The 27,458-nt window shown below is 40.4% G+C and overlaps 1 protein-coding gene across 2 annotated transcripts in view; it reads left to right on the top strand.

Moving 5' to 3' along the window:
* The window catches only part of MBOAT1 (membrane bound glycerophospholipid O-acyltransferase 1), a 58,850-nt gene that overhangs the window by 23,910 nt on the left and 7,482 nt on the right, over window positions 1-27,458 (top strand). For both annotated transcript variants that reach the window (XM_072152460.1, XM_072152459.1), the window contains exons 3-10: window positions 368-445; window positions 9,483-9,578; window positions 13,279-13,334; window positions 14,872-14,926; window positions 17,579-17,756; window positions 19,945-20,137; window positions 21,128-21,231; window positions 26,153-26,217. In XM_072152460.1, the coding sequence (XP_072008561.1) occupies window positions 368-445; window positions 9,483-9,578; window positions 13,279-13,334; window positions 14,872-14,926; window positions 17,579-17,756; window positions 19,945-20,137; window positions 21,128-21,231; window positions 26,153-26,217 (825 nt within the window). The remainder of the gene's footprint in view (window positions 1-367; window positions 446-9,482; window positions 9,579-13,278; window positions 13,335-14,871; window positions 14,927-17,578; window positions 17,757-19,944; window positions 20,138-21,127; window positions 21,232-26,152; window positions 26,218-27,458) is intronic.

The following is a 27,458-nucleotide window of genomic DNA, read 5'->3' on the forward strand; positions in this document are numbered from 1 at the left end:
GTGGCGTGGTGTAACCTTAACCCCTGGCGCTTGGCCAGGCTATTCCATGCCCTAGTAGCCTCTGAATTTAATCTGCATAAAGGATAGATAAAATTTTTAGTTAGCTAGGTATGGTTAAAAATTTAGATAAAGACAGTGTAGGGCTTAGTAGATACAAAGGTGTCTAGCATCAGGAATACCTCAGTTAATGTATTCCTGATGATAGGTTTCCTTTAGATCTCCAAGTCCAGCTATGATTCTGGGACATAAATGTTTTTTTTCAGAGATTTTCAGGACATCTTATATTGTCTGCTCTGGAGACAAAGTATAATATGCATACTACCTTTAATCTATTGTGAAGACAAATGTATTATCCTTTCAATTTTAGGTACTCACTGCACATTTTTTCATTGATTCTTTTGAGCTACTGTGTCATGATATATGCAAGTACTGAAAAAGTTCACAGGTAAGAAAAGCACATAATGCAAAACATGTGTTCCATAAAGGGAACCTGCGAGCAGAAATTGACCTAATAATCCACTACCAGTATGTTGTCAAGCAGCTGAACACCTTCCACATCATGTTTCTTTCAGTATAGTGGCATTATCCAGAAATTCTACAATGAAGTGCGATGTAAAGTCTAGGAGGCTGAGATTTTAACACTGAAGTCAAGCTTTCTCTTCCTAAGAAAGCCCCCTCCACTGTAATTATAGTCCTGCATCCAGAGACATCACTAACCAGATCCTTCTGAAGCCAGATGCATGATTTCAAACCCAGAAGATTAGGCGTTCAGAGCTTCCCACTTTGATTTTAGTGTTAAACTCTCCTCCTCCTAGACTTTAAATAACCAATTCACAGCTCACTTCAACATTGATTTTCTAGATGATGCCACCACAATGAACAATGAAAGAAACAAAACCTAGAAGGTGTTATGCAGCTTCATAGTATTCTATTATTGGCTTATAAGGCGAATTGCTGATGACATGCTCCCTTTAATCTAACCTGCCAACTACTGTAGCATCAGCCGACTATGTAATATGTATGAAGCCGACACATTTCCCCCCCTGGAAGTTACTGGGATTCAAGTAAGTGGGTATTCATATTTTGTTCATGGGGGAAAAGCCATTGTCAGAGGCCTAGCAGCGACTCTATCCATTAACCCCTTGACTATACAGTGCCTACAAGTAGTATTGGTCGCTGGCCGTGCGACTTTTTGAAGTTTGATACAAGTAGTATTCAACCCCCTGCAGATTTAGCAGGTTTGATAAGAAGCAAATAAGTTAGAGCCTTCAAACTTCAAACAAGAGAAGAATTTATTAACAGATGCATAAATCTTACAAACCATAAACATAAAAGTATGGGTCAATTATTATTCAAACCCCTCAAACCACCAGAATTCTGTTTGGTTCCCCTAAAGCAGAGGTCCCCAACCGCCGGTCCGCGGACCAGGACCGGGCCGTTGGAGATTAACAGCCGGTCCGCGGGGCTCCCAGTACCGGTGTTCAGTGTGTAGCTACACACTGACACTCAGTGTAAACTGCTGCCGATTACAGAATGTGCTCCGGCAGGAGAAGGGACAACCAGGTCACGTGTGTCCAGCGCTCCTTCCCCTCCTGCTAGCTGCGAGTTGGAGGGGGAGGAGCTCTGGATGCTAATGGATATGATGTCAGATGTTTCACCCTTATGACTTATTACTGTAGCTGTGGTCTGTTGTCGTGCGGCCCAGCAGCAGATTTTCTAGTAAGCAAATAACAGTGAAAATTCATAGCAGCAGTGGCTGTGTCCAGTAGCAGCAGTAGTGGTCATCATCATCAGTGCCCGTCTCCAGTAGCAGCAGTAGTGGTCATCATCATCATCAGTGCCCGTCTCCAGTAGCAGCAGCAGTAGTGGTCATCATCATCAGTGCCCGTCTCCAGTAGCAGCATTAGTGGTCATCATCATCAGTGCCTGTCTCCAGTAGCAGCAGCAGTGGTCATCATCATCAGTGCCTGTCTCCAGTAGCAGCAGTAGTGGTCATCATCATCATCAGTGCCCGTCTCCAGTAGCAGCAGTAGTGGTCATCATCATCATCAGTGCCCGTCTCCAGTAGCAGCAGTAGTGGTCATCATCATCAGTGCCCGTCTCCAGTAGCAGCAGTAGTGGTCATCATCATCAGTGCCTGTCTCCAGTAGCAGCGTAGTGGTCATCATCATCATCAGTGCCCGTCTCCAGTAGCAGCAGTAGTGGTCATCATCATCAGTGCCTGTCTCCAGTAGCAGCGTAGTGGTCATCATCATCAGTGCCCGTCTCCAGTAGCAGCAGTAGTGGTCATCATCATCATCAGTGCCCGTCTCCATTAGCAGCTGTAGTGGTCATCATCATCAGTGCCTGTCTCCAGTAGCAGCGTAGTGGTCATCATCATCAGTGCCCGTCTCCAGTAGCAGCAGTAGTGGTCATCATCATGAGTGCCATCTCCAGTTGCAGCAGTAGTGGTCATCATCATCAGTGCCTGTCTCCAGTAGCAGCGTAGTGGTCATCACCATCATCAGTGCCCGTCTCCATTAGCAGCGTAGTGGTCATCATCATCAGTGCCCGTCTCCAGTAGCAGCGTAGTGGCCATCATCATCAGTGCCCATCTCCAGTAGCAGCAGTAGTGGTCATCATCATCATCAGTGCCCGTCTCCAGTAGCAGCAGTAGTAGTCATCATCATCATCAGTGCCTGTCTCCAGTAGCAATAGCCATCTTTCTGTGTTAGGGGCCCACTACGCCTTCACCTCTAACCCTTGTAAAATGAGTAAAAAACAAACATCACTGAATAGGTTCTTTGAAAAGGAAGAAAGATCCAATGAGACAGATGAAGACTCCATGACTGCTAAAAAAAAGAAAGCTGCATTTAAAAGAAAATACAATGAGTCCTACTTAAATTATGGGTTCATTGCAGCTGGCGATTCACATGCCCCAAGCCCACTCTGTCTGATATGTGGCGACCGGCTATCCAACGAGGCCATGAAGCCTTCAAAACTGGTTCGCCACTTACAGACCAAGCACCCTGCATCAAAAGACAAACCTTTGGAGTTTTTTGAAAGAAAAAAACGCGAACACGAGGGAAAGAAGCAATTATTGAAGGCCACCACATCAACAAATGTGTCTGCTCTGAGAGCATCATTCTTAGTGGCTAACCGCATTGCCAAGGCTAAGAAGCCCTTCACTATAGGTGAAGAGTTGATCCTGCCTGCCGCTAAGGACATTTGCCAGGAACTTTTAGGAGAGGCTACGGTTAAAAAAGTGGCACAGGTTCCTCTTTCAGCGAGCACTGTCAGTAGACGAATTAATGAAATAGCAGAAGACATGGAGGTACAATTGTTGGAAAGGATTAATGCGTCACCATGGTACGCAATCCAGGTTGACGAGTCTACTGACGTTGACAACAAGGCAATGATGCTTGTTTATGTGCAATATATTTTTCAAGAGGATGTGCATGAGGATATGTTATGTGCATTATTGTTGCCAGCCAACACCACAGGTGCAGAACTGTTCAAGTCTTTGGATGATTACATATCAGGAAACCTAAACTGGTCATTTTGTGTCGGTATATGCACAGACGGAGCAGCTGCCATGACTGGACGGCTTTCAGGTTTAACTACCCGGGTCAAAGAGGTTGCGTCTGAATGCGACTCTACGCACTGTGTCATCCATAGAGAAATGCTGGCAAGCCGAAAAATGTCACCTGAACTTAACAGCGTTTTGCAAGATGTGATTAAAGTTATTAATCACATAAAAGCACATGCCCTTAACTCACATCTGTTCGAGCAGCTCTGTGAGGAGATGGACGCGGAGCACAAACGTCTTCTCCTACACACAGAAGTCAGATGGCTTTCTAAAGGTAAAGCACTGGCCAGAGTTTTTGAGTTACGAGACCCGCTTTATAGATTTCTTTTAGAAAAAGAATCGCCACTTGCAGCACATTTCAGTAGTAAGGAATGGGTCACAAAACTTGCTTACTTATGTGACATATTCAACTTTTTGAACGAACTTAATCTGTCACTTCAGGGGAGAATGACAACTGCCTTCAAGTTGGCAGATAAAGTTGCTGCATTTAAAGCCAAACTGGAAGTGTGGGGACTGCGAGTGAGAACAGGGATATTTGACATGTTTCAAACATTAGCAGGAATTTTGGAAGAGACCGAGCCTGAGCCTTCATTCTCCCAGCTGGTACATGATCACCTATCTCAGCTTTCAGAAGAGTTTGAGCGCTATTTTCCGACCACAAAAGACCCACGAACTAGGAAGGAATGGATTCGCAACCCATTTGTGAACAAGCCAGGTGAATCGACCTTGTCCGTGCTTGAAGAAGACCAATTGCTTGAGATTGCAAATGATGGTAGCCTTAAAAGTATGTTTGAGACTTCAAATCTCCCAACATTCTGGATTAAAGTCCAGGCTGAATATCCTGGGATCGCCACCAAAGCACTGAAAACTCTGCTTCCTTTTCCAACATCCTATCTTTGTGAAACTGGGTTTTCTGCCATGGCAACAGCAAAAACGAGATTAAGGAGTAGACTGGACGTAAGGAACACACTTCGGGTTTCACTGTCTCCCATCACCCCTAGATGGGACCATCTTGTTGCAGGAAAACAAGCCCAGTGCTCCCACTGATTAAGGGAAACAAGCCTGGTGCTCCCACTCATTCTGAACCTATGGGAAGTTGAATCACATTCTCATTATAAATGTCATAATTATATGATAAGTATGCACTAAGCTCCACCCTCCATAACCCCACCCCATATGACCAAAGCCCCGCCCCCACCCCCACCGGGCCATGGAAAACTGGTCTAGCTTAAAGCCGGTCCCTGGTGCAAAAAAGGTTGGGGACCTCTGCCCTAAAGTATTAAGAAGTAGTTCAGGCACAAAGAACAATGAGCTTCACATGTTTAATTATCTGTTTTTCCAGCCTTTTCTGACTATTTAAGACCCTCCCCAAACTTGTGAACAGCACTCATACATGGTCAACATGGGAAAGACAAAGGAGCATTCCAAGGCCATTAGAGACAAGATCGTGGAGGGTCACAAGGCTGGCAAGGGGTACAAAACCCTTTCCAAGGAGTTGGGCCTACCTGTCTCCACTGTTGGGAGCATCATCCGGAAGTGGAAGGCTTATGGAACTACTGTTAGCCTTCCACGGCCTGGACAGCCTTTGAAAGTTTCCTCCCGTGCTGAGGCCAGGCTTGTCCGAAGAGTCAAGGCTAAACCCAAGGCTTAACCCAAGGACAACAAGGAAGGAGCTCCGGGAAGATCTCATGGCATTGGGGACATTGGTTTCAGTCAATACCATAAGTAACGTACTCCACCGCAATGGTCTCCGTTCCAGACGAGCACATAAGGTACCTTTACTTTCAAAGCGTCATGTCAAGACTTGTGTACAGTTTGCTCATGATCACTTGGAGGACTCTGAGACAGACTGGTTCAAGGTTCTCTGGTCTAATGAGACCAAGATCGAGATCTTTGGTGCCAACCACACACGTGACGTTTGGAGACTGGATGGCACTGCATACAACCCCAAGAATACCATCCCTACAGTCAAGCATGGTGGGGGCAGCATCATGCTGTGGGGCTGCTTCTCATCCAAGGGGCCTGGCCATCTGGTCCGCATCCATGGGAAGATGGATAGCACGGCCTACTTGGAGATTTTGGCCAAGAACCTCCGCTCCTCCATCAATGATCTTAAGATGCACCGTCATTTCATCTTCCAACAAGACAACGACCCAAAGCACACAGCCAAGAAAACCAAGGCCTGGTTCAAGAGGGAAAAATCAAGGTGTTGCAGTGGCCTAGTCAGTCTCCTGACCTTAACCCAATTGAAAACTTGTGGAAGGAGCTCAAGAATAAAGTCCACATGAGACACCCAAAGAACCTAGATAACTTGGAGAAGATCTGCATGGAGAAGTGGGCCAAGATAACTCCAGAGACCTGTGCCGGCCTGATCAGGTCTTATAAAAGACGATTATTAGCTGTAATTGCAAACAAGGGTTATTCCACAAAATATTAAACCTAGGGGTTGAATAATAATTGACCCACACTTTTATGTTTAAAATTTATTAAAATATAACTGAGCAACATAACTTTTTGGTTTGTAAGATTTATGCATCTGTTAATAAATCCTGCTCTTGTTTGAAGTTTGAAGGCTCTAACTTATTTGCTTCTTATCAAACCCGCTAAATCTGCAGGGGGTTGAATACTACTTGTAGGCACTGTATATGCCGAAAGAGTATGGTGCTGCTTTGTTAAGTCTGTTGGTAGAGGGCATAGGAGCTGGAGTAGGAATTGGCCAGATGTATTATACAGTGCCTTTGGTTTTAAAGGGCATCTACCAGGAATAGTGATGGTAGACACCTATAACTCACCAGTCGCCGTCTTCTGCATTTTCTAAAACATATTTTATTACTCCATAGAGTATTGTCTATGTTGAAATATAAACTTATATCCTATATGTTAATGAGCCGGAGGTGCTCTGGCTTACGTTAACTGAACACCTCCTAGCTCCGATGGCCGATAATTTATTCACGCCCTGTATATTTTAATTGTAGCCAGGTCCATTCCCATATCACTCAGATTTCCGATGACGTCACCCGGTGGTCTGTAAGTCACTCAGAGACTTTCCATGAAAGCTGGAGTTCGGCTGAAGTTCACTGAAGTTTATAAAAGTTATGGATATTAAAATATGGTGATATCAATTGATTTGTCATGTGTAAAAATTAGTCTGCCAATAATAAAATTTGTAGTTTGTAAACATAATCTGCTATATATTGGACAGTATGTGGACATTTGTTACACACCACTCTGGTTCTTTGTAAATGTGTAAACAGAATCTGAATGATTTTGGAAACACAACTCCATTAAAGAAATTTTTTAAAGGAAATTATAAGGGAACTAATCACCACATTTTTCACAAATACATGTAGTTGTTCATGGGGAGAAGTAGAAGTCCATAGAGGCATGTGTGATAGAGACTTGTAGGCCTGTCATGGATACTGATCTGATCAGCAGTAAAATGACATTATACTGCAATACAGTAGTATTGCAATACATTGTATGAGTTATCAGACCTCCCCCGTGGTTAAAATACCTTTAGGATCCTTTAATAGTAGCAAAATGAATTTTTTAAAAAAATATGTAATAGTTTAAATCATCCCCCTTTCTCCAGAACACCTATAAAAATAGAGTAAATATCATAGAGTATCGCTACATCCCAAAATCCCCATTCAATTAAAGTATAAAAAAGACTATTCCCGGTCATGAACACCGTATCAGAAAATAGTGTCCAAATGTCCAAATTGCCACTTTGTTGCCATTGTACCAGCCATAAATATTGGATTAAAAAATGATCAAACAGCCATATAGGCCCCCAAATGATATTACCGTATTTTTCGGCCTATAAGGCGCACAGGACTATAAGGCACACCTCTAATAAATGCCTGCTAAGACATCTAGGTTCATATATAAGGCGCACTGGAGTATAAGGCGCAGGATCAAATGCAGTACCTAAAAATGACCTGTGCACAGTTCAAGCCAGCTACACTTCCCGGGAAACTTGTCTTCAGCGTGTCAGAGAGCTCTGATCTCAGAGGTATGGGCTGCTGGGGGTTAATGCAGGGTGATGCAGCAGGGGTTAAGCGGTCTCCCTCTGCCCCTTCTCCTTCCCTCCTCAGCCAGGGTGTTATTCCTGTGGGGTTCCCTGTGGCTCCTTCTCTTTCCCCTGTTACAGGGCTGTCAGGTATGGGGGATTGTTTACTGATGATGATGATTGCCTCGTGGTCGGCACTATGGCAGCTCCGGTCTCTCCGTGCTAGGGGAGGGCAGGATGGGCACAATGTTAGTTGTGGTGCCAGGGCACTTCAGGAGCTAGGGACCCTGTATACTGTGTGGGAAGGTGCAGGACATTTCTGGGGATGGAGCTATTAAACACTGGTAAATGTACAGTACATCTTGTCTGTAGTACATTTCTGTTTAAGTTCATATAAAGGCGCACTGGCCTATAAGGCGCACCTTTAATTTCTGAGAAAATTAAAGGATTTTTGGTGCGCCTTATAGGCCGAAAAATATGGTAATTAAAATACCAGAGTGTACCACAAAAAAGATGCTTAACACAGGTCTGTACACTGAAGTATGAAAAAGTTATTGACCTCAGAATTTGGCAAAATAGCAATTTATTTTTTTCTACAAAGATTGAATTTTTTTAAAATCTACTAAAATATAATAAAACTTATATAAATTGGTATCCCTGTGATCTTACCCACCCAAAAAATAAAGGGGATGTGTCTTTTGGAGCGCAAAGTGAAAGAAGCCCACAACAGAATGCCACAAATGCTTTTTTGGCAGTTTCACCGCACTACGAATTTTTTTTCTAGCTATCCAGTACATTGCATGGAATATTAAATGATGGTACTAAAAAGTAGCATTTGTCCTGCAGATAACAAGCCTTTATGGGTCTCTGTAAACAGAAAAATAAAGTTACAGCTTTTAGTCCTGAAGGGGTTAAAAATGTGGATAGGATTCATATACCGTAAATCTTTTACTATGCCACTACTGAAAATAGCTGCAGGTTTACACATCAATATCACAGGTCACAAACAACAGATCCATGGTCTGGAGTTTGTGGCCCATGTGTCATCAGTGTGTGCGGACCAATCACAAGCTGATGACCACAATAAATACTGGTTTGGGCCTCAAACATGGGCAGGAATTTGCATCTCGGACAGATGCCTAGCACACAGGGCCAGGGAAACAGCTGTTGTACCTTAGTATAAGACCACTTGCCAACATATATAAGTTAAAATATAAACCCCTGTCACCAGGTCAGGCAAGAGTTGTTTGTTTATTGGTGAGTGCCAAAATAGATGAGATTTAAGGTTACTTTTGGAAGGATAACACAACTCTAAGGCATATTTTGAAGGATATAAACAGAATTTTATATAAAATAGAAACATGGATCTTTATTTTAATATGTGGGACATTTCGGTTTAAACTTGTTCTGCCATATTTTGCAGATACTTTGGGTGGAGCTAATGTATACAAAAAAACTTCAACTTTAAATACTCTATAAGTGACATACAGGTGGTCCGCTACTTAAGGACACCTGACTTACAGATGACCCCTAGTTACAGACAGACCCCTCTGCCCACTGGTGACCTCTCTGGAAGCTTTACATTAGTCCCAGACTGCAATGATCAGCTGTACGGTGTCTGTAATGAAGTTTTATTGATAATCCTTGGTCCCATTACAGCAAAAAATTTAGAAAATTCAATTGTCACTGGGACAAAAAAATTTTTTGTCTGGAGCTACAATTACAAAATATACAGTTACGACTTAAATACAAATTCAACTTAAGTACAAACCCATGGAACCCATCTTGTAAGTAACCTGTATTCTTTTGCGATATATATGTGATAATACTCGTATTAAATGTTAATGGTGGATGAGATGTAGAGAATACTGAGTGCACTGTGATTTATGTTTTGTTTTTCAGATACTCTTTTGTTCTTGCTATAGGATACCTAACGCTGTGCCAGATTAACCGAGTATATATATTCAACTATGGTATCCTCACAACAGATTTTTCTGGGTGAGTAAACGTTGTCTGCCCATGAGTATATATACTAGTGAAGGGTTGTCTTAATCAGAGCATAGACTTTAGATAATTGTCCTCCTAATCCGCTCCATTGGCCATCCCTCTAATGTGTACGATGCTGCAGTAATATTTTCTAGCTGAACAGCTCCCTATTAAATATATAAAATGGAGTCGCAGGCCAGTCAATCACCCCACACCACTCCACTTTTTACCCGATTGTATCAGGTTAAAGGGGGATGGTGAGGCGGTTAGGGGCAAGGTTAAGTGAGCCATCGGCTCACTGACGGGAGTCTGCTCCCACCGCTCTCGAACTAGAGCCGGCTGCAAGTCCTTCGGTGGTCACCTGAGGCGTAGCAACCAGGGGAGCAGGGTAAGTGGTGGCTCCGAGGCACTTGGACCTTGAGGGACCCACTGAGGAGCTTACAGCGTAGGGACACAGATGGAGTTATTCACAGGGACTAGCGCAGGCAAGCAGTAGTATGGTCTATGGTAATACATGTGTGCTGGAACCCGACACACATGTATTACTATTGACCTTTCGGGACCTGTGAGATGAGTCATCTAGCGGTCCTGTAACTGCAGCACTTCTGAGGGAGGACAGAGCAGATGTGTGAGAATATTAGCATTGCACTACTACTCTTATCCTGTATTTATGGACACAGCACAGTACTACTACTATTATCCTGTATATATGGACACAGCACAGTACTACTACTATTATCCTGTATATCTGGGCATAGATCAGTACTACTACACTTATCCTGTATATCTGGGCATAGATCAGTACTTCTACTCATTCTGTATATATGGACATAGCAAAGTGCTACTACACTTATCCTGTTTATATGGACATAGATCAGTACTATTACTTCTATACTTTATGTCTGTGCATAGATCAGTACTACTACCCCTATCCTATATAGCTGGGCACAGCTCATTACTACTACTCCTATCCTGTTTATATGGGCACAGCTCAGTACTACTACTCATGTTCTGTATATATGGGCACAACTCAGTATTGTAAAAGCCTGGTTGATGGCTATAAATTGAAGATTTTCCTTTCATATTTGTCTACATGGACAGCTCTGTAATTAAAGGGAACCTGTCAGGGGACCTTTAGTGTTCCAAATCATACTGTATGATTACTGTCCATGGCTGCATTTAAAAATTATACTCGCCTCCGTCCGGGGCTCTCAATGCTGCTAGTGAAGTTGGAGTAGGACACCCTAGCTTAACTGCACAAGCTCTTAGGTATGAGCGTGCACTATGTTACCCTGGGGGCTATTTATGATGTTTCTTGTAAGTCACTATCTTATGTCCTCTAATTATTTATAAAGAGGGTTAAGGAGTCACTATATAGTGGAATATTGGGACACCTAGGTTTTGTCCGCCTTAGCTACACCTCTGGTGGTCACAATGCAATAGTAACAAAGATGGGACTAGCTTTATTTTAGGCTTAGAGCCCCATAAATTGTGTTCAGTGTTTGTTGACTGTGGTACATATTCTTATATGATATCATTTAACAGCACACAAATATAGGCAGGCCAATGTCTACATCTACCTTTGAATATATGATATATAAAGATAACACAGCACCACTTACGGAGTCATGGCAAAAACAACCTTTTTATTATACAGAAAATTCTTAAAAATTACTAAATAAAATACATTATTTCAAAATAATTAAAAAAATAAATGCATTTGCAATACATTTGCAATAAAACAAGCATAAACAAAATTATGTTGGTTGTATCAACCAATACCTATATAATGCAAAATTTTGCCACAAGAACTGTTGAGAAGAGATAATACAGGAACTTGTTGATTTTCATCAGTCCAACAGGTGTATTCTAAGTAATGAGATGTATTTGTAGATAATGAAATGTTATCACCCTTTTTCAGACAAGAATTACCGCTGCATCGAATAGAAACGGCATAAAATAGTATATCCAGGACAGTCAGTAACCACAAGTTGTTTTATTCACAGTCCCGATTATATCTCATAGTTCCAGTAGTATTGCATGGTCCAAAAACTGTATTGAATAACATCTCTTCTCCATAATTAATTTGTTGCAAATTTATTTATTTTTTAAAATTTATTTTATTGATTAATTTTTAAGAATTTTCTGTATAATAAAAAGGTTGTTTTTGCCATGACTCCATAAGTGGTGCTGTGTTATCTTTATATAACATTTAAATTTTCAACCAGTAGATACCCTGGTACAAACATCAGCACACATGGTATTTACTCATTATGGTCGTTCCTTCCAAATCTATCCAACCTTTGATTATATATCACGTGTATTAAAGATGTTATTTCACACATGTTTTAGTGTCCACATTTTGTACTTTTGGCAAAGTACTAGTGTATTTCTCTCTGCTTCTTGCCTTTTAGCAACCCTATTGTAATTCTGACATTTAGTAGGCTCAATAAAATACACATATCTTTATATAGTATTATTATATGCTCACGTATAATATTTATAATATTTATTTTGCACAATCACACACACCCTGATTTATACAGGGGATGAATGAATTTTTCATTATCTATTATTCATCAATTCACATATTGTCACATTGACATTATATCCATTTGGTGGACATGCATATGTATAATAATTTTAATATGTGTACTTATGTTTCTGTTTATGTTTCATCGCTTTAATATAAGATGTTTTTCTAGTAGGTTCTCATGTTCTGTCAGGCTCTGTGGGTCTTGGATTACATTCTCTGATGTGTGTTCTACATAAGAGGCTTTGTGCACTGACTGCGCATGCGCAGGCTGTGCGGCCAACAGACCGGAGGTGTTGCCAATTGTCTGGCATCTCGTAACCATGGAGCTACTACATGCTCGCGAGATCTCGGACGTGTGCCTCACTTCTGGTTCTCGGAGCCGGATCTTGTCCTGGTTCGCATGCGCCACAAATCAGTCGTGTTGTTTTACAATGAGCATGATGAAAACCACCTGGCAGGTATTTTACCAATGGTGCATACGACCGGGTCAGTCTTGCATCACCCCCAGATGAAGGCTTGACAGCTTAAACGTGCGTCGGGGTTGGTGGGTGGCTTCTTTCCATGGGTAAGGGCATATGTTCTTTTAGTTGATTTTGATATTAACATCATGATGTGATATTAGCTACATTGCCTGCAGGATGTTTTAGTATAAAATACTTTTTTCATTATATCTTATTGCTGCTCATTGGTTGTAATATTATTACCATACTTTTGTGAACATAATGGGGCAGATTTGTCAAGTGTCTGAAAGTCAGAATATTTCTAGTTGCCCATGGCAACCAATCACAGCTCAGCTTTGATTTTAGCAGTGCTCATGAATACTTTAAAGGGAAGCTGTGATTGGTTGCTATGGGCAACTAGAAATATTCTGACTTTCAGACACTTGATAAATCTGCCCTAATGTCTTTTCACGATCTGTAACTACATGACACCGTATTGTGCCAGGTGAATTTCTCCTGTGCATTGGTGTCCAATATAAATTGTATTTTATGATTATTTATAATAAACATTGATCTTTTATTCTACATGATTGTTTATGGGTGGAATAAATGTTTTGGTTTAATTGCTCTATACATATTTCACATATTTTGGATATTCATTTGGCTGTAGCATCAGTAGAAATACTTTTTCTTTTTGGTTTACTTTTTCTTTTGGTATTAATTGTCTACATTGTAGTCCCTTGATGATTGTGACACAGAAGATCACAACTTTGGCCTTCCAGCTACATGACGGTAAGATATTTTATTGGAAGAATAATGTGGATCAAACATTAAATTACTATTTTTTTTAACATTTAGAAACATGCTTTTTGGCTATAAGAAATTTTTTATACATTATTATTATAATGTTATGTAAAATGTATCATTTTTGACATACGGGTACATTGGCAACTTTCTTTCTATTTTAAAGGTCACTTTTATTATGCAGGTAGAGCTTCAAACCATGCCAGGCTGAAGACTATAAAAATATGTAATAACTTATAATGGGACTGGGCTCCAATGCATAATCTGCATTGCACATAGGCATAGGCACATAGGCAGTGCACATGTGCTGGGCAGGAACCCCACGGAAAACCCCCTCTGGCCCACTCCACTTATTTGCTCCTGGCCTGCCGTGGGGTATTTTAGAAAGGCTCAAGGTAGCCAAGGGACAAAACAAATTTAGCATTTATTACCAAATGGAATTTGGTAAGTATGAACATAGGCAATGCTAAGAATTAGTGACAAAACCGCTTTAAAATGTTAGTAAGCTATAGTATAATGGTAGGCTTTGCAATAATTGTGTCAACCCCCACCATTCCATAGAAAAAAGGTCTGAAGAGCTGGCAATCAATTATTCTGTTTGTTTTATTTCAGATCTGTAGGAGGTATTTACCAGGGCTTCTGTGCCACACTAGTAGAGTAGACTCCCTGAAATAATTGCAAATGCTAGCTTATAGCTAGCACTTGCAGTTATTTTCCCCTTTCTACTACCTCCATGCCAGGGGGTGTGAAGAGGTGTGATAATATATGCTGGGCAGGCCTCCGCCGGATACATCAAGAGGCCGAAGCCGACGTATAATAAATACCCCCTTTGAGTCTATGGGACATCATGTTCTACTGATATACTTTATAAAAGTCTACAGGTAAATAGTTATTGTCTCGTAAGAGACATATGGACTGCAGAAAACGTATCACAAATTTGTTGTTTGGGGCCACGAAAGACGTATGTAAGAATGTATATAGAACTTTTTCTGTGCTTCTATACAACTAATGACCTAATATGGTGGTGTGACCAAAAAGGTGAGTGAAGTTGTGTCTGCAGTGCGACCAGACAGATGATACACTGCAGATAGGCTACTTTTAACGACAATTATTGTACATTTTGGTGACCAAAGTCACATGTGTGTGTTTTCAGTTGATTATTCCATGCAATTGAGTTAAAATGTGAAATATACATATCTTCAGTTTCAAAAATATCTGGTTATAACAATTACCTATTTTTAAAAAAAATATTTTAACCCATTTTAATTCTCAAAAATATATGAATTTCATTGGTGTGAAGTGAACAAGTTTGTCCATGGGAATGTTATGAATGCAGCTGCCTGTCAACTGAGAAACCAGCTAAATACAGGAAATATCCTTTGGAAAACTGTTAGGATTTGCACACATCATCCTTCAGGGTGGAGGAAATCCAAGAATTTATATTTACATAAAGAAAATATACAGCAAAACTAGACAATGTCAAGTAATGAAAATGCATTTTTTACTGATCTTGTATTTTTTGTAGGAATGTGCAAAAATCCAGGTACGCTCAGTAAGCAACAGCTGAATGAGTCGATAAAGTAAGAGTTTTTTTAATATTGTATTTTACAGCTGTAGTGTGTTATAACTAGACCAGAGAATTGCTAAAATTCATATTCTATTGCAGATGTAGACAGGAAAAATATCCAAACACATATGAAAATATAGCTTCAGTAAAATATGAAATTGAACCTTTAACATTAGAAAATAATTTCAAAAACTACATGTTACACAGCAGGTAGAAAGGTGTAACTAAGCAGCCTGAGATCTATGTATCTAGACTAGAATAAAGCAGCACTCCAAAGACACCAATTGGGGTGAAAAAAGTGGTTTTGTGCAAGAACCAAGTTTCTTTTATAGATATGAGTTCTGTAGTTTAACCGGTTAAGGACCGGGCCCTTTCCTGTTTTTTCATGTCCATTTTTCACTCCCCACCTTCAAAAATCTATAACTTTTTTATTTTTACACGTAAAGAGCTGTGTGATGGCTTGTTTGCTGCGTAACAAATTGCACTTCATAGTGATGGTATTAAATATTCCATGCCATGTACTCGGAAGCGGGAAAAAAATTCCAAATACAGTGAAAATGGTGAAAAAACGCATTTGCGCCATTTTCTTGTAGGCTTGGATATTACGTCTTTCACTGAGCGCTCCAAACAACATGTCTACTTTATTCTTTGGGTCGGTACGATTAAGGGGATACCAAATTTGTATAGGTTTTATAATGTTTTCATACATTTACAAAAATTAAAACCTGTACAAAAATAATTTTTTTGATTTTGCCAACTTCTGGCGCTAATAACTTTTTTAGACTTTGGTATATGGAGCTGTGGGTGGTGTCATTTTTTCCGAAATTTTATAATATTTTCAATGATATCATTTTTAGGACTGAACGACCTTTTGATCACTTTTTATAGATTTTTTTATATTTTTCAAAATGGCAAAAAAAGTCCCATTTTCGAATTTGGGCGCTATTTTCCGTTACGGGGTTAAACGCATTGAAAAACCGTTATCATATATTGATAGATCGGGCATTTTCGGACGCGTCGATACCTGATGTGTTTATGATTTTTACTGTTTATTTATATTTATGTCAGTTCTAGGGAAAGGGGGGTGATTTGAAATTTTTGTTTTTTTTATTATAATTTTTTTTTTTAACTTTTTTTAATTTTATTTTTACTATTTTTCAGACTCCCCGGGGTACTTTAACCCTAGGTTGTCTGATCGATCCTATCATATACTGCCATACTACAGTATGGCAGTATATGGGGATTTTCCTCCTCATTCATTACAATGTGCTATCAGCACATTGTAATGAAGGGGTTAAAACGAAATAGCCTTGGGTCTTCGGAAGACCCGAAGCTACCATGGAGACGGATCGCTGCCCCCCGATGACGTCACGGGGAGCGGCGATCCCAGGTAAGATGGCGGCGGCCATGCGCCGCTATCTTTTTGAGGCTGCCGGCAGCTTTGCCGGAAGCCATCGCTGTGAAAACGCCGGCGATCGGTGCTAGCACCGACCGCGGGTGTTACCGGTAAGCCTTTGCTGCAATATGCAGCAAAGACTTACCGGCTATGGAGAGAGCTCAGCCCGTGAGCCCTCTCCATGCAGTGCGACCCGACCGCCGCCGTGAATACACGGCGGGCGGTCGCGAAGTGGTTAAGAATTCCTTGGGGACCTTTGAAGATCATGGGAGGACTCTTGTACACTAGTGGATTATAATATAGGTGGTTTGAGCAATAGCCGGGGGCCAAGCCATCTAGAGGGCCCATGGCCACCCAAACTACCCACCAAATTTTATACTCAGAAGGACCTTCACGCCCTGGCGTTTCCCCGCAGCTACTTGTCCTCTTCTCCCGCCGGCGCTGCCAGCCATGATGTCTGATGACATCATCACGCACACGGCAGCCTGTGTCCTGTCTTGCAGAGCAGTGCACATAGGCGCGATGTGCTGCACCGCTCTCTGTCAATTACATTGGCGCCTTAAAGGGGGTTGTCATGGTCATTGATTTTTCTAGCGAAGGTGGGGGATTCACCCTGCCTCATGGCAGATGTTGCCCTGTGTACACAAGATCCTTATTAGGAACTGTCAAGGTCCCCCAAAGGTCCTGAAATTACAGATTGAAAGCAGGCTAAAGGGACAAGAAACTTTATTCTTGTACCATGTGTAGTGAATTCTGAATTTGCACGGACTATAACATTCATACACTCAAGGGCCAAGGCAGTCTTAATCGGCCCCTTCTTGCAACACATGTGTCAAGAGCTAGCACCCATAGTACCCATTTCAGGGCTGAAGATACTTGTATTTATTATCTGTAGTGTCTAAAGTGCTACTCTAACCCCTCTGTGATCTGGCTTTACAGCACTGTCTAAACAGCCCATCCCCCCATTCCCCCCACTCCCTCATCACTTTTGAGTACTTTCTGCGTAATCTCAGTGCTGAGGCTAATTAAAAGTTGATTTTAGAAAGGAGGAGACCAATGATAACAAATAGTGTCCCTGGTTTATCATGATGGATTTTGATGGAATCTGTTTTCTTATGCAATAATTGTTGCTATTTGACTGCAGAGAAAAGAATGTATAGAGTCAGTTTACCATGGCTCCCACAGGATGCATGGTGATTAGGGGTTGGGGCTGTTGATACATTTATTTGTAGAATGTATTTACTGATCATTCTTTTATTATATTTGCAGAGGAAAGCCAAATTTTCTCGAGTACATAAGCTACCATCTCAATTTTATGAGTATCTTGGCTGGGCCATGTAGTAATTTCAATGAGTACATTGGATTTATTGAAGGAAGACATATACAAACAAAGTTGACAAAAGTCAAAATAAAGGATGACAACACATTGATTGAGCCTTCTCCTAATGTAAGACCTTCATTTTACATATTTTAGTCCTGTGCATAGAAGACCGCACATAATAAACAGCTAGCAATGCACTCCACAGTGCAAAGAATTGTAAAATAATGCCTCATTATTTCATTCCCAATTATGGCGGACAGATGAATTAGATCGTCCAGATATATGGAAACTGGTGCAGTTTTCCTTTTTTTGTGCAAGTTGCGCCACATTACGTAAAAGTGTTACAGGTTGTTGGCTAATCTGGTGTGTTTTCAGGATTTGACATAGTTGCACATTTTTTTTTCCTTGGTGCACTTTGCTTCATGCTATTGCAACACAATTCTGTTGGATCCTAGACATAAATGTGTTGCAAACTGCAAATAAGCACTACCACATCCCTCTAGGTGCACAGTTTTCAAAAGTGTCAGAAAAAACACAACTGCGGCACAATTGTGGCTCAAACACATAATAAATACATGTGCAAGTTCCAAAGACACTTTTTTCTTGCAAACTTAGACAAAAAACAGACGCACACACAATAATATATCTGGGCCAAAGTGTCTCAATTTGTATTTTGATTCTGATAAAAATTAAAATTGGGTAACAAAAAGTTTCACTTTTGTTCTAATCTGTTTTTATTTTCTGATTGTAGATTATGTACTTCTATTTTCTGACCAAAATGTTTAGGGCTCTATAGGGCACATGTATCATAGTTTTGTCTCTCTGAGGTGAATTTTAGAGACATTTGGCGGCTAGTTTTTGCACCTTAAGTATGATCCTATCTTTTTACTTGTGATACATGTTCAGTTTTTCCTATCCTGGCAGGCGCAAATTTTGGCTTCTTTTTGAGACTTTTGTTGCAAATGTCTCAAATCCACATGGACACAAGCCACGTGAGGGAGTTATATGCAGGAGTGGACACTACTGTTAATTTGGTATTTAACGTGTTTCATTTTTAATGCATTTTGAAACTAATTACAACAGCTGAGGAGAGGTGATTTGCCTTATTTCATTACTCTATGGATCTGACGGAGATTGCTGAAAACCGAATTCGGCAATCTCTGTCAGCTCCATAGAGATGAACTGGGCAGATAAACCAGGCATAGAGATGAAGCCAGGCAGTGATATGTGGGGGTCCCATTACTGAGACCCCCACCAGTCAGCAAGTTCCCTGGGGATAGGGCCTAACTTGTTTCACGGGAAAACCCCTTTAAAGAATACTTAATAAAATTAATTGTTTCATACACATTATAGTTGCCTGTTTGATAAATTTTTTTTCAGTTGTAGAGATTTTCAGGGCTGCCATCTTTCCTGAGCTCTAGTAACAGCATTTAATTATAGGCCATAGACAGGAATAGTCTGGTGCTGACTCATTGAGGTCTACAAAGAGTTTTCCTGGCATGCCTTTTGCAGATGGGAGCAAATAAGCAGTGGTGTATCTATTGTTAGTGGTAGAACAAAGTTTTCAGTAGAGTTGTTATTGTTATTATTGTTATTGTAATTCTGTAAGTATATGATGTAAATTAGCTGACTTCTACATAGAAAACACCTACAGAATTTGTAAAGTGAGGTTTGTAAAGTAAAGTTTACTACTTTCCATTACATATTTTGTTATTCATATCAGAATTTTGGTATTCATATCAGCAGCCCTGTGTTTTTTCTACTATTATTAACACTTGTTTAAAAGAAGGCCCATTGAACTCTATAAGAAAATGGAAGTTTCATTAAAGACTATCTGTTCTCATCTCCTTATGCTTCATAACAGGATGGCAGCAGGGTAGAGTGATTGCTTTCCTAGGCTAGAAGTATGAGTAATCTCCAAAAATGTAACCCTGCTATTGCCATATAGGTCATACACACACTAAATTTGTAATACCTTAATTACTAATACTGCTATACAGTTCCCAAATAATAGTAGCATATAATGTGTACATCATTGAGTAATCATTTCTAGGCACCATTTCTGGTGCTTACAAGTAGTCACATAATAATACAAACTTATTAAGAACCTGCAAAGTTTGTAGATGTCATACAATAATAATAATAATAATTCTTTATTTATATAGCGCACACAGATTACGTAGCGCTGCACAAAGCATGACAAATGGGTCCAATACCTCATAACCTCCACATATCCTGCCTTATAAAATAGTAGCACCATAGCAGTGTATTTATCAGTACTTATCAGGTTTTTTTGTTTTTTTCTTCTCTCCAGAAAGCTGTGATAACCAAGCTTGTGATTTGTGTGGTGTCACTTACTGTCTTCCTTACAATATGCAAGGCATTCCCACTTGCAGATATGTTGGATGATAAATTTATTGATGAGTCCTCTTTGCTTTGGAAACTTGTTTACCTCTATATTTCTACAATGGCTTGTAAACCTAAATATTACTTTGCTTGGACGTTAGGTGAGTTACTTTTAGGTCTAGAAATAATGTAATAAAACTCTCCCTTCATACAGTAGTAAATATATAGACTTTGCTCTGCACAATGATGAGGAAACTTCCTCAATAACAGAACCATAGTGGTAATTCACAACCAAAACTCAAACACTTATGAGTTTGTGGTATATTAACAAAATGTTATGATAGTAAGCATTTATAAAGTAGAGCATGAGAAACAGCTGTGGCACTGAGGATTATGTACACTGTGTAAGATATCTCGAGATAAAAAGGGGACATTTATCATATGCTGGCCCTCATTTGGTGGCGGTTACATCAGGAGACCTTGTATTCATCGGGGCAGCTATGCTGGCATACAATCCTACAAAACAAGAATTGCGCTGCAGCCTTCGAACTTTCAGTATTTTGGAATACCTAATGGTTCAGACCTGGGTCGTAAAAAAAGAATGCATACAGTATTTTTCGGACTATAAGGCGCATCGGAGTATAAGGCGCACCATCAATAAATGCCTGCTAAAATGTCTAGGTTCATATATAAGGCGCTCCGGATTATAAGTTACACCTGATTATAAGTGAATGACCAACAGGTGGCAGACCTGTGCACTGTTAAAGGCAGCTGTTGTCTGTAAGCACGTTTCATATACAAGGCGCACTGGACTATAAGGCGCACCTTTGATTTCTGAGAAAATCAAAGGATTTTTTGTGCGCCTTATAGTCCGAAAAATACGGTACTTACTTGCCCATAGCCCCCTGTTCCTACATAATCCGGTGTGGGGGGTCACAGGACACACGTCAGTCAATGAATGGCCTCCTCGAACCAGGGGATATCACTTCCATTTTCCAATGCGCTTCAGTTCCTGTGTACTGGCCATTTCTGGTGTATTGAGACATGAAAGTGAATGCTAGTGGGGTCTCAATAAGCATAGGAGCTGCAACCTGTATTTTTCTTATTTGTATTATGATACCTGATAATGTTTGTTTTCTTTTTTTGCATAGCTGATGCAATTAATAACGCAGCAGGATATGGATTTAATGGAATAGATGAAGATGGTAACTATCGATGGGATCAAATAAGTAATCTTAATATATGGAACATAGAGGTGAGTTTGCAATTAAATTTAAAGAAATTTATCATTTGTACAACTTTAAAATGCAGTGTTGTCTGTTAGTTAGCATGTTATAATTATAGAGCAGGAAGAAATAAGCAGATTGATACACAGTGCGCTAGCTTGATATTTGTGCATATCTCCGATTCTGTGACAATTCAGTTGTTTAAACTTTCACCTCTTTAATATGATACCAGAACTGTGCTTCTAGTTGTTGTTCAAGTTATAGCTGTTTGAAGCAGACCACTGCCATGATGTCTGTACATGTGCTATTTGCGTGGAATTTGTGCAGTTAGGATGTATTTAGCCATGTGGCAAGGATTTCCAAGTTCATGATGTTGATTATGGTACAATAGGATGAAGTTCCTGTGGTCAGCCACTACACAAAGTACTGAGTGCGCAGGACTCCCATCTCCATTCTGTGCTGTTATTTTGACACCAGATGAGGCAAACAAAACTGGCATACAAGCAGGGTTGAGCTGGGGGGGCTAGGGCCCACCGATGAAATTGATTCTGGGGGCCCACCTAACACTACATGGAAATATTCATTCTGAGGCCGTGTTTAAATAATGCATTTTCATTTTCATTTTGAAAGGCACAGCAAACCCATCAGGCAAAAACACATCACATCAGTCTTAATGCAGATGTTGAAAATGCAGATGTATTTTGAGGTTCAAACATATTTATTAAAGTGTTTGCGCCAGTTTTCTGTCTGACTTTGTACTGAAAAGAATGCACATGTATTTATAAAGTGTATGTGCCAGGTTTATGTCCGACAAGTAAGAAAAAATGTGCACCTAAAGGTTTAGGAGTTTGCACCCCATTTATTACTGATGTGCGCAACAATTCTGTCTGCACTGCAAATCTGCAGTATGAACAAAGTGCTTCCCCTCATATTGTGACCTCACTCATCTCCTCATATTGTGGCCCCATAAACTCTGTCTCATATTGTGACCCCTTTAAAGAGAACCCGTCATGCAAAATAACCCCCTAAACTAAATATATTTTCATAAACTGCCATTAGAGAGCATTGCCTCTATCCCTTCATTGTCCCTCTACATGCCTGTAAACCTAAGCAATGAGGTCCTAAAGCTGTATGCAAATGACCTGTGAAATGTCCAATGAAGCATTAGCATATTCAAGCTGTCCACTCTATTCATGAGTGGCAGGCACAGCCACACCCCCAGTGCATGACTGACAGCCTGTATAATGATGTGAGGCTGTATATTGATGTGCTTCCTGGTGCTGGTGGCCACGCCCCCTGCGGCCTGTGTGTGCATGTGTGTGTGTGTTTAGGAGAGATACAGCAGCTCCAGGCAGCCATGTTACAGCAGAACATGTCAGATTCATGTGTAGCTGATGTCTGTGTCTCTCACATGTATATTAGGAGGATGCAGCATGTCAGCAGATGCAGCACACACTAGCAATACTTTACTATACATTACACACAGACATGAGCAGGGGGAGGAGAGGGAAGGGGTTACAGGGGTGACATCACTGCCTCTGACCATGTGACCAGCCTCATTTACATGATAAAAAATAGATGATTTTATAATGATTAATGTATGAAATAACTAGATAAAGGCTGGGATGGGATCCTTGTGAGCTGCTCCAACAGGTAGTAGTGACAGGACAAGTGACACAGACCCAATGACAGGTGTCCTTTAATATCCTCCGCATATTGTCTCTCATCTCCCCCTCATATTATAGACTATCATCTCTCTGTTATATTGTGGCCTGTTATCACCCCCTTATATTGTGGCCTCTCATCTCCCCATTATATTGTGACCCTTCATTTACCCCCTCATATTGTAGACCCTCTCATCTTTTCTCATATTCTGCCCCCTCATCTCCTCATTTTGTGGCCCCTCATCTCCCCTTCATATTGTGGCCCTCATCTACCCTTCATGTTGTGGCTGTTTTTATCTCCCCTTCATATTGTGGCCATTTTCATCTCCCCCTAATATGGCGTCCTTTTTCCATCTCCCCCTTATATTGTGGCCGTTTTCATCTCCCCCTCATATTGTGGCCCCTTCATCTCTTCCTCATATTATGACCCCATCATCTCCTCCTCATATTGGGGAACCATTATCTCCACCTCATATTTTGGCTCCCCCTCATATTCATCCCTAGCTAATATTGTGGCCCCTCACATCTCCCCCTCCTCATATTGTGACCCTTCATCTACGACCTTATATTGTGGCCCCTCATCTCCCCCTCATAATGTGGCCCCTTTCATCTGCCCCGCATAATGGGGCCCCTCTCATCTCCTTCATATATTGTGGTCCCTCTCACCTCCCCCTCATATTGTGACCGTTTTCATCTCTCCCTCATACTGTGTTTGTTTTTATCTCCCCTTCATATTGTGGCCCCATCATCTCCTCCACATATTGTGGAACCATCATATCCTCATATTGTCGCTCTTCATCTCTAGCTCATATTGTGGCCCCTCATCTCCTTCTTATATTGTGACCCTTCATCTCCCCCCTCATAATGACGCCCCTTCCATCTCCCCCTCATATTATGGCCTTTTCCATCTCCCCTCATATTGTGGCCTTTTTCTTTTCCCCCTCATATTGTGGCCGTTTCATCTTCTCATATTGGGGCCTCTCTTCTCCTCCTCATACTGTGGATCCTCATCTCCTTCTCTTATTGTGGCCTCTCATATTCTCTTCATATTGTGGCCTCTCACTTCCCCCTCATATTGTGGCCTCTAATCTTTCCTCATATAGGGGCCCCTCTCATCTCCTTATCATTTGGCCTCCCATATCCATTCATCTTGTGGCCCTTATCAATCTCCCCTCATATTGTGGCCCCATTCATCTCCCTCTCATTTGTTAGACGCTCATTTTTGTGGATCCCACACCTCCTCCTTTCCTTGTTTTTAAATCAATTTTAAAAAATATTACTTACCTCTCCCTGTTTGGCAGCAGCTCTTCTTTTCTCGTCTTTCTCTTTGCTGTAATGCAGCCAAACGTGATGACATCATCTTATGGCGTCAGCCAGCATCACAGTCACAGGGGAACAATGATGATGGCAAGTGCTGATTGTTCTCTGTAACATCATGATATTCAATTCTACCTATGTCCAAGGGAGACAGAGTTGACGTCCCGGCACGGCCAGCAGGGGGCAAAATTTGCAATGACAGGGGCGGGGTCATCAACAGGGGGCTGGGCCAAATGACATTGGGCCCAATGGTGGTTTCACCTGCACACCGGTGAGCCAGTCCGATCCTGCTTACAAACCTTGATAAATGTTCCCTAATTCATCTGATGCATTTCTGACCTAGATATGACTAAACACAACAAGGGTCAAAATCAGATCAAACTCACTGAGATTTATTTGCTCTTTTTACTGTGCTGTTATTTGTATGAATAAATCTGACCATTACATCAAGTTTGCTCTTACTACAAAGAAAAAGGAGACATGCACCCAGGAAGTGAACTGACCAAATGTTTCTTTTTGTCAATGTCATCTTATGGTCTACACCAGTGATGACAAACCTTTTAGAGACCGAGTGCCTGAACTATAACCAAAATCCACTTATTTACCGCAAAGTGCCAACATTGCATTTTAAGCAGTAACTTATCGCTACCTTCTCTTCAACATCTATCAATCATATCAGCCCCTTGAGGCCACTAATACAGTTGAAAGAAGGAGGGCACATTCAGACAATCATTGTAGCTTCTCACAGGGTCTCTCTGTACAGTAAGAATGTAGGGTCCAGTAGGATGACCTACAAAGAAACTGCAGTTCTATCAACACTCTCACTTTTACTGCAGTTTCAAACAGCCTTTGATGTAGCGCTGATTGCACCATCTCTTAAATTGCCTGGGTCTGCAGGAAGATTTGGTGAATTTGGTCCTGTTTGGTGAGCTCTGTCTTGGGGTCAATGGCCTGAGTGCCCACAGAAAGGGCTCTGAGTGCCACCTCTGGCACCCGTGCCATAGGTTCGCCACCACTGGTCTACACTATAAGGCCCTTTTCTACAGAAAATGCCATTAGCTGCCATTGTGGGTGTGTCTAGCTAATTATTCTGGCCATTAAAATATGAAATATGACTTATCCTGCATAAAAACAAGATTGGAAACTACTACATAAATGAAAAAATAAAAAATTATGGATTATAGAATCCACCAGCATGTACCGTTTCTATGTCAAAACATATACAAAATACAGCAGATTTCCAAAAAAGCTTTGTGACAAATCAGTTTTTTACTTTATTTTAATTTCATCTCCTCCTCCTGGTTTTGGAATCACATTTTATAATTTATGAATGAAAATTAAAATATTGTTATAAATAAAATAAGTAAAAAACTTTAAAAAAGAGAATGTCACTGTACAGGCAGTCCCCGGGTTACATACAAGACAGGGTCTGAAGGTTTGTTCTTAAGTTGAATTTGTATGCAAGTCGGAACTGTAGATTTTATCATTGTAATCCCAGACTGAACTTTTTTGGTCTCTGTGACAATTGGATTTTAAAAATGTTGGGTTGTCATAAGAATCAATATTAACAATAAAGCTTCATTACAGACACCTGTGATAACTGTTATAGCTGTTTATTGTAGCCTAGGACTAAAGTACAGTAAATTACCAATATCCAGAGGTCCGTTTGTAACTAGGGGTCGTATGTAAGTCGAGTGTTCTTAAGTAGGGGACCGCCTGTATTTTGATTCATTTTGATTCATGCTCTTTATTCATTTAATATGGTAACTGGAGCGTGAAAATTTCTGTGAGTAGGCTAAATGCCGCAAGTTTATAACCAAGAATGTCCTTATCTACTAAATCTACTTATCTACTAAGTCTTTGAGACTGCCTTAAGGCATGGTTATGTGCACTGAAAACCTCACTACATAATTGAATTTTAAGGGCTTCTGGCAATAATTAATGTGTAAGTCGTTTCTTATTCTTTTAGATGGCTACAAGTTTTAAAATGTATATTGACAATTGGAATATCCAGACTGCTGCTTGGTTAAAGAGGTAAATTATTAATTTAGTAAAAATCTTTGGTAAACTATTTTACATTCTTTTCACCATCACAAATATGTTAATGATCTGTTTTTATTCATAGCAATAATCTGATAACATAATGATGAGTTAATCATTAATTCTGTTGCATTGGTGAAAGTCAATTGCTGTTTTCCAAAGTATATCACCGTGTTTCCCCAAAAATTAGACAGTGTCTTATATTCATTTTTTCTCCCAAAGAGACACTAGGTCTTATTTTCAGGGGATGTCTTATTTTTCAGTGAAAAAGAATTTACATTTATTGAACATAAAATCAACTTCTCTAACATCCGTATAACGCTCCAAACTCTGAATTTCAAGCTGCATTTCTTGTGACTCCATTTATATTGGAATCATTGGCCCTGATCTCTCATGTTTAGCAATTTCCTTAAATGACCCCTTCTTGTCCGGGTAGTTGCTTGTAGCTTGTGCAACAGTCAATGATTTTATCCCATAAATTCTTCACCCATGTCACAACCTCTTCCAGTATCTAAATGATTTGCTAATACTTATTATTTTCTCTTATTTTCGAGGGATGTCCTCTTTTTGGAGAAACAGGGTATTTTAAAGTACCCAAAATAAAGAAAGCTATTCTTGTTTGACTACATTTTGAATTGATTCATTTGCTATACATAAGGAAATGTCAGCCCATATACTGTTGGCAGACAGTTTTTATAGGTTTGAAGGTTTGTTATGTTTGGAGAACAAAAATTAGTAGCTGAGAATGGGGCCAATGGTGTGAGTCAATAGTTTAATGTTTTCATGATTTGTTGGCTGTCAGGGAGCTAAGGTTGGGTGGGAGAGACATTCTATAAAGACTCCACCTTACAATGGCAGAATGCTAAAAGTATTAAATGGTGGATGAAAGCTGGATACAGTGTTTGGCAACAGCCCAGTAGAGATGTGTAACCATACCTATTTGTATGTCAGTAGAAGATGAACTTTGAGAAATGCATTTACTGTACATACTTGAGTATAAACCGACAGAAGCCAAGGTACCAAATTTCGAGTATAAGCCTAGGGTGGGAATTGCTATGATCACAGCCTCCACCCAGTATATAGCTTGCCAATATACACTCACCGGCCACTTTATTAGGTACACCTGTCCAACTGCTCGTTAACACTTAATTTCTAATCAGCCAATCACATGGTGGCAACTCAGTGCATTTAGGCATGTAGACATGGTCAAGACAATCTCCTGCAGTTCAAACCGA

This window comes from Engystomops pustulosus, chromosome 5 (genome assembly GCF_040894005.1).
Source record: "Engystomops pustulosus chromosome 5, aEngPut4.maternal, whole genome shotgun sequence".
NCBI lineage: Eukaryota > Metazoa > Chordata > Amphibia > Anura > Leptodactylidae > Engystomops > Engystomops pustulosus.